At 65.2% G+C, this 8103-nt stretch overlaps 1 protein-coding gene across 1 annotated transcript; it reads right to left on the bottom strand.

Moving 5' to 3' along the window:
* Positions 1-2345: 2345 nt before the first annotated feature.
* Positions 2346-6271, bottom strand: LOC141750447 (bactericidal permeability-increasing protein-like). The gene is made up of 15 exons (XM_074605502.1): positions 6115-6271; positions 5827-5941; positions 5584-5712; positions 5329-5484; positions 5146-5209; positions 4969-5029; positions 4710-4801; positions 4404-4616; positions 4224-4283; positions 3556-3723; positions 3257-3324; positions 2909-2951; positions 2617-2680; positions 2458-2534; positions 2346-2378 (listed from the first exon to the last, which is right to left on the bottom strand). Exons 1-15 carry the CDS (start codon positions 6269-6271, stop codon positions 2346-2348), a joined length of 1500 nt encoding a protein of 499 aa, XP_074461603.1.
* Between the last annotated feature and the right edge of the window lie 1832 nt (positions 6272-8103).

Below are 8103 nucleotides of genomic sequence, written 5' to 3'. Positions count from 1 at the left end.
CCACCGGGAAGCCTCTTTGGGGACAGCAGGAGCCGCTGGCTTCTCCTGCACTGCCCTGGTTGCTGCCGGTCCCCAGAGCACAGGCAGATCCCTGTCCCCGTGGCATGGCTGTGACGGGTGTGTGCAGTGGCAGAGGTGTCTGGCTTCCCCCCGCTCCCCGCGCTGCTCCTGCTGCCACTGGGGCATGGGACCTCCAGGCTTTGAGCTGAAATTAGCTTCAAAAATAACCCCTCGTCCTTCGGAGACCACCACCGGCAGACCCAGCTGTCCAGGCGGGCTTGTCTGTGTACATACCGCCCACGCTCTGCTGTACATATCCGAGTAGTTTTTAATTCATTTGTGAATACTCTTAATGCTATTTTTGTTATCTTGTCTGTCCGTATTTATGTGTGGGGCCGTGCTCCCTGCAAAGGCCAAGGTGGGATGGAGGTTGGGGGGGGGGGGGGGGGGACGGGGACCGGAGGCTCCTGGGGGGTCCCGTCTGGCCACCGAGCACGGACTCGCACTCCCCATATAGGATCCTACGTGGGGAGTGCGAGGATTAGCATTAGCCCGTTGAACGCTTCAGTTTGCAGGTGGAGGTGTCCACTAATAAACTTGTCATTGAAGCTGCTGATGGTGCTGTGGTCTTTGTGGGCACAGTGGCGGGGGGTGATATGGGCATGAGCTGCCTTCAGCAGGATGGATGGATGGATGGATGGATGGATGGATGGATGGATGGATGGATGGATGGATGGATGGATGGATGGAGGGGGACAGATCATCTCCTTGCCTGGGAGAAGGGTTGGGGTGCTCTGGGTGCGTTGCTGTTGTCCCCAAGGGGATGGTGCTGGGTAGGGTTGGCGTGATGAGGTGCTGCCTGTTTGGGCATGGAGGAGGACATGGCTGCCTGTCTCCATCACAGGCAGTATCGGGGCAGATCCCCTGCCTGTTCCGTCCACTTCTCACCAGGTGCAGGCTCCTGTGTCACAGAATCATTGAATCAGAATGGCTTGGGTTGGAAGGGACCTTAAAGATCACCCAGTGCCACCCCCTGCCCTGGGCAGGGACACCTCCCACCAGACCAGGCTGCGCCAAGCCCCGTCCAACCTGACCTTGAACCCCTCCAGGGATGGGGCAGCCACAGCTTCTCTGGGCAACCTGGGCCTGGGGCAAAGAATTTCACCTTAGTATCTCATCTAAATCTCCCCTCTTTCAGTTTAAAACCATTAACCCTCGGTCTATCGCTCCACTCCCTCATAAAGAATCCCTCCTGTAGACCCCCCCCAAGTCCTCGTCGATCGGGCTGGAGAGCCCAGTCCAGGCTTTTAGCTGGGCTGGGGGGGGCTGGTTTTGGGTCTGTGGGCTCAGCACCGGCAGGGAGCCGGGCAGAAGGAGCATCCACAGCCACGTCGGAGTGAGGCGAGCAGGGGCCCGCAGCCCCCGGCGTCCCAGTGGGTGCCTCGCTGGCTGTCACAGCCCCCGCCCCAGCGTTCCCAGGGCTGCCCCTCGCCCCCACTGAGCTGGGAAAAGGGGAAAGCTCCCCCCAACCCCACCTTCTCTTTTGCGGGGGGGGGGGGAGGCTCATGTCGGCATGGTTTGAACCCCACACCCCGGCAGGATGGGGCACCACTGTTTTTGCGGCTCAGCCTTCCCCACGACCCCCCCCCCGCATCATCCCCTCCGGGGTGCGCAGGGGCCGGGCGGGGCGGTGTCGGGATGGGAAGGGGCGGGCAGCGGCGGGGAGAGAGCGGGGCCTGGCCCCGGGCCCGCGGGAGGCGGTGGGAGCCCACGGACACGAGCACCATCCCGTGGGCGACGGGGGAAGCTGCCGCCGAGCCGCCGCCGCAGCGGCCACTGCTGGGGCCGTTGGAGGGCAACCGCGTGGCCAGCACAGGCACGAGGATTTGGGGTGTCGCCCCCGGTCCCCGAAAGCCACCAGCCCCCCCCCCCCCGAGCCCCCCACACCCCTGTGATCCCGACGGGACCCCACGCTGCCGGGGACTCGGCCATGCCCCAGCACGGAGCCGGGAATGGGACCCTGCCTGGGGGACCCGGCCGCGGCAGGGGGGTGTCCCCAAGCATCACACGCCACACCAGGCTGAGCCACACTCCCGGCTTTAATGTTTGCTGAGAAGCCCCCAGCAAGTGGTGGGGTCAGTGGGTCCCACGGCTGGGTGGCTCTGCCGGCCATGGGATCCCGATGGCACTGGCTCATCCCTGGCTGCCAGCAGGATGGTGATGGGGACACGGTTCATGGGGGGCTGGTAGGTTCCCACGCAGCTGCTGGTCTCAGGACTCGACCTCAAAGGTCCTTTCCAACCATGAAGATTCTATGATTCTATGAGTCTGTGATTCTTTGACTTCTACTGCAGGTCTGTGGCGATGAGCATGAAGCCCTGTGGGGAGACGGGGTGAGAGGGGGGGACATGGGGGATGTGGGGGGCACCGGGGTGAGGGGACAGTGGCAGCACCCACCTCCTGCAGCGAGATCCGGGGGTTGAGCAGACTGAGGCCGTGCGGGGTGGGCAGGGGGATGCCGGCCTGGAGACGCTCTGCAGGGAGAGCAGAGTGTGAGGGGGGCAGATGGGCGGGGGGGGGGTTGGGGATTGGGGACAGGATGGGGACAGCACTCACTGTTTGCCCAGGGCACCCCGAAAAGCCACAGCGCGAACTTCAGCAGGTTCTCCAGCCTCTTCACCTGCGGGATGGACAGACCCCTGAGCCCAGTGTGGGGCAGGCAGAGGGGGCCGCGGCGCAGGCAGGGCTCAGGTCCCCTGCCAGGGCTGCACCCATGCGGGCCTTGCACAGGGTCCACAGCACCCCCAAAACCCATGCCCCCAGGCAATCCCCGACCCCACTGCCAGGCTGGTGTGGAGCGTGAGGGTCCCCTTGGCTGCCCCATCGTGCCCCCAGCATGGCCGCTTACCTCCACTGGGCCCACATGCGACGTCACCTGCTCCACGCTGAGCCTGAAGGGCAAGAGCAGGGTGAGAGACAGGTATGGGGACGGGGACTGTCCCCTCCTGGGGCAGGGATGGGCTGAGCTCCATGGCAGGGCTGGGAGCCCGGCAGAGCAAGTCCAGCTGAGGACCTTGCCAGGGTACAAGTGCCGGGGCAGTGGTCATGGCCAAGAGCTCGGGGCAGGGTGCGGGGGGTCTGGTCTGAGCAGGCAATACAGGACCTGAGGGGGCAAAAGGCTGGAGGTGGGGAATGGGGGGAGCTCTCTGGGGACATCCATGGGGAGGCCAGACTCAGCATGGGGCTGGGGACTCACCCCTTCAGGCTCACGGTGCCCCCGAGCCTGTTCCTGGTGATGATCGGCTTTCCCGTCACGTTGGCATCCTGCAGCCACAAGAGACGTCAGAAAGATCAGGGCAGTCCCTGCAATTCTGCATCGCCCAATATCACCTACCATCACCCACCATCACCCAGCATTGCCCAACATCACCCAGCATCACCCGGTGTCACCAGCTTTGCCCCAGCATCGCTCCGCACTGCAGAGCATTGCCCAGCACGGCCCCAGCCTGGAGCGCAGGCAGCGGACCCTGATCCACGGCATCACCAGACACTCACGATGTTCAGCAGAAAAGCAGGGACACGGGTGGCGTTGGGCAGCACCACGAAGGCCTCAGCAGAGCTGAAGAGGGCCCCGTGCAGGGCATCGGGGCGGCAGGAGAGCCGGGGCTGCCGGCGGGCTGAGAGGCGCAGCTCCATGGGGTGGTCCGGGTAGCGCTCCTGCAGCTGGGGGTACGAGGACTGGGCTGGTACGGAGCCACACTGGCACTGCCAGCACCACTGGCACCAGCCTGGGCTCCCAGCCGTCCCCCACCACTGCCCAGGGCCCGTGTGCCCCATCACCGTCCTGCCCTGCGCTGGGTGCAGGCAGGGTGGGCAATGAGTCCTGTCTTGCCCACATCCTGTCCTGCCCATGTCCCATCCCGACTGCATCTCATCCTGCCCATCCTACCTGCGTCCCATGCCGTGTCCCATCTCCCCTGCATCCCAGTCCCCCTGTTTCCCAACCTGCCTGCATGCCATCCTGTGTCCCACCCCTCCTGCATCCCATCCCCTGTCCTGTCCCTCATACATCACATCCCATCCCACCTGCATCCCATCCCCCGTCCTATCCCTCACACATACCACCTGCATCCCATCCCATGTAACATCCCTCCCGCATCTCACCCCTCCTGCATCTCATCCTGTGTCCCATTCTCCCTGTGTCCCACCCCACCCATACCCACCTGTGGGGAGAAGAGCCCCATGCTCTTGGTCTTCAGCTGGAGCGGGAACCGCCGTGGGAGCTGGAAGACAGAAAGAGATTGCGACGCCGATGCCACAAGGCACAGATAGACACAGGGACACCATGGCGGGACCCTGGGAGAACAGCCCTGCCCCACAGCCACGGCTGGAGCCGTCCCTACCATGTCACTGGAGATGTTCCTCTCCAGAGCTCCAGCCGTGAAGTATGTGAAGGCGGCCGAGTTGGCAACGAACTCGGTGATGGCCAGCAGCAGCATGGGCTCGTGCACCGTGGCCAGTGCCATGGGCAGAGCTGCAGGCAACGCCACGGGCAGGGGCACGGGCTTCGTCGAGGAAGGTCTCTGCTGGTACTTGCCCACCCTGAAGAACTCCCCCTGTGCAGACAGACAGACAGATGCAAGGCTCAGCCCAGCTCCCCCAACTCCCCATTACCAGACCCAGCCCAGGGACACCCCGGATGGTGTTACCTTGAGGGCGATGTCCCCATGCTCCGCTGTGATGGCCGGCCGCCCCAGCAGGGAGTAGTCGATGGCGGCGAAGGAGTCCAGCTGGGTGGACACTGCAGGGACACAGGGGCAGTTGGGGGGAGCCAGACCGCCCACCCCCTCCTGCAGCCCTCAGTCCCACAGACCCCACTGGGCACCAGCCCCACACAGAGTGTCACCTGGGCCACCCTGCCCCATCCCCTCCAGCCCCAGCCCTGGTCCCTGGGGTCCCCTCACCCACCTTTCATATGCTTCAGAGCATCCTCCAGCCTGCTGATGCTCCTGCGGAGCTCGCGGCAGAGCTGGAAGCAAATCAGGGTGTCAGCAAGCCCACGGATGGGTGTCCCCCACCCTGCTCACTTGGGGGGACAGGTTGGGGGGACACCAGTTCCCCATGGCACAGGGGCTGAGTACCTACCTCCTTGTTCAGTTCCTGACGCAGGGCTGTCTGGAGCAGCGGTGCCAGCAGGTTGTAGAGCCAGCTGTGGGGCAGAATGGGGTCCTCAGGTCACCCCAGGGTGCCCCAGCCTCCCCCAGCCCAACACCCCAGCTGGGGGCACCGGGGAGTCCCCATGGAGGGGGATGGGGGTCCCGGCATCACCTGTGTCCACGGTGAAACTCCAAGTGCAGGTCAGTGCTGTGGGCGTCGCAGCCGACGCTCCACACCGTGGGGCGGTTGCTGCCATCCACGCTCACTCCCATCACCGCCGCCACGGCCAGGTCACACATGCGGAGTTCGACGGAGCCCCTGTCCTGGCTGAGGACAGAGCGGGTGAGCACGGGGACAGCGGTGGCCCCGAGCCACCCTGAGCCACCCAGGTCCCCGTCCCTCTGCCCCATGAGGGTGAGGACTCACATGGCGCCCAGCTGGGCTCCCCAGTCGGCACTGAGCCGGATGCGGGCGCGCTGCACCATCAGCCTCACCCCCACGTCCTCGACGAAGTCCACGGTGGAGTCATTTATCTGCAGCTCATGGATGTGGATCCTGCACGACACGGGCAGCCTGGGCTCGCAGCTGCTCCTGGGGCACGGCCGGTATGGGGATGGGGATGGGGACAGGGATGGGCATGGGGACAGGGACCCCACGGGCAGCTCTTACCGGGGCACAGTGTAGGTGAGTGTCCCAAGGAACGGGCTGCGGTAGGAGCCCGTCAGGTTCAGCTCATGCTCCTTCTGCAGCAGTGACTGGAGCTGCTCCAGCCCAAACCGCCGGCCTGGGGCAGAGCAGGGATTTAGGGGAGGGCGCCGGGGAAGGGGCTGGGGTGCTGGTGGGGCGAGCAGCCGGGTCCAGGACACCCCTCCATCCCCCATCACAAGCGGTCTGAGCATTGTCCCCCTCCACCCCCTACGCAGCTCCCCCACGGGTGGTCAGGAATGTGAAACCCACCGAATTCCAGTGCCCTCCGGGTCAGCCGGGCCTTGATGCCGGGGTTGGTGCCAGCTGCGGGCACGCAGGCAGTCAGCAGGAGCAGGAGGCAGAGCCATGCCGGCCCAGATGTGCCTTGGGGATGGTGCCGGGACCTGGAGGCTGGAGCAGAGGACATGGCTGTGGGACACCCGGCCGCTGCGGAGACCCCGTCCCCGTGCACCAGCCCAGCCAGGACTTATACTGGGGACAGAGAGCACTGGGTGACATCAGCCTCCTGCGCACATGCGGGGCTCACCGCAGCGCTCCGGCCACCAAAAGCCCGGCCTTGCCTAACGCATGACTCAAAGGGGAAGCCAGTTCCCCCGTTGTTTCCCACTCACGCCAGTCGTGTGAGCGGAGAAAAGCAGGGTCCCCCACTATGCCACTGCCAGCCCCCCACCCTGGGGGTGTGTGGGAGCTGGGGGCACTGGCCAGGGCTCCTCATGGGGGCACATGGCTGGCATGTGGGGTCACACAGAGACAACAACTGGGCCAGGGTCTCAAGGGGGCTTCAGCTGTTCCCAGCCTGGGGGTGATGGAGGACCAGGGGAATGTGGCAAGTCGGTCTACTGGCACGGGGGGGCTACACCAGGGGGACAGGGCTCGATTCGCTTGCACAGGGGAGTGGTGTTCCCACTTTTGTAAAGCTTCTGGGGACCCTGCCTGGGAGCACCCAAACCTCAGTGGGTGTCAGGTTGTCTGGGGCATGGCAGCAGCCCCCAGGGAAGAGTGACGGCAAGGTCAGGACAGTCAGAGCGAGAGCAGAACTGTGCAATCCCCTCCAAAAAACCCCCGCCGCAGGGGAAGAGCTGCTGGTGCTCCCAAACCCGCTGCCGGCAGGACCGTCCTGAGCCCCTCTGGCCAGTGCTGCGGACGGCACCAGCCACGTGTCTGGCTGCCTGCCTGGACCTGCCCTGGGAACAGCACCAGGGACCCTAAGATCCCTCCGGGGGGGCAGGGCTCCAACCCAGCACCATGGGGGGACATAGTGCCTATGGCCATCCGCATCAGAGGGACCACAGTCCAGCATAATGCACCTTACGGACCCCTTGAGGGCAGGTGCCCACTTGCCTGGGACCCCCAGCTCCACCAGGCACAGCCACAGCGATGGCCACGGCGCCAGCAGTGTCCCAAAGGCCAGCATTGTCCCCCAGCCCCACACCCACCATGACCCCTCTACCCCTGGGTGCCCCTGCCCTGTACCAAGCCTCACCACGGCAGATGGTCACGGTGCCCCACGCCACAGGGGCCATGGGTCCCACTACAGGTCCCAGCTCCACCATGTCCTCGGGGCTGTATGTGGCAGTGAGCAGCAAGGACCGGCTCTGACGCCAATGTCTATCCCAGGGCAGCCAGGCTGGTTGGACTAGAACGTCACTGGGTTCCCCAGTCCCTAATCCCTTCCGGGATGAATCAGGTCCCATCAAAACAACATGGGACTGATCGGGGCGCAGGTGCCCACGGGGCTGGGCCCTCCCCGGGGCTCTCCAGTGCATCCTGGTGCGGACACATCCAGCATCCCGGCACGTGGCAGGCGGCTCAGCCCTGCCAAGCCCTGCTCTGAGCCCGGGCTGGCTCCGCACAGCTCCTTCCCTTGCTCTCTGTCTGTCCCCGTGGTGCCAGGCCCCAGTCATGGCAGCCCAGTGGTACCACCCGGCGTTCCCATGCCCCGAGGCAGGGATGATGATGTGTAGGGCTCTATTGCGAGGGCTCAGCCATGGAGCACACAGGGCTTGGGCAGGGGTTCAGGGTGGAGACGTGGGGACACGCATCGGCACGCACACAGCCCTTCTCCCCACAGCTCCAGCCGGAGCTTCCACATCTGCCGGCAGCAAACGGGCAAGGACAGCCCCGGGGAGCACGGCAGGGATGCGGCAGGGATGTGGCCGCCGCGCCGTGGCATGGGGAAGAGCCCCAGCATCCCCCGCACAGAGCAGAGCCCCCAGGGCCCGGTTTTCCCTGCTCCGG

Source organism: Larus michahellis, chromosome 12, assembly GCF_964199755.1.
Source record: "Larus michahellis chromosome 12, bLarMic1.1, whole genome shotgun sequence".
In the NCBI taxonomy this organism is placed as follows: Eukaryota; Metazoa; Chordata; class Aves; order Charadriiformes; family Laridae; genus Larus; species Larus michahellis.
This window is presented reverse-complemented; position numbering and strand designations above follow the sequence as displayed.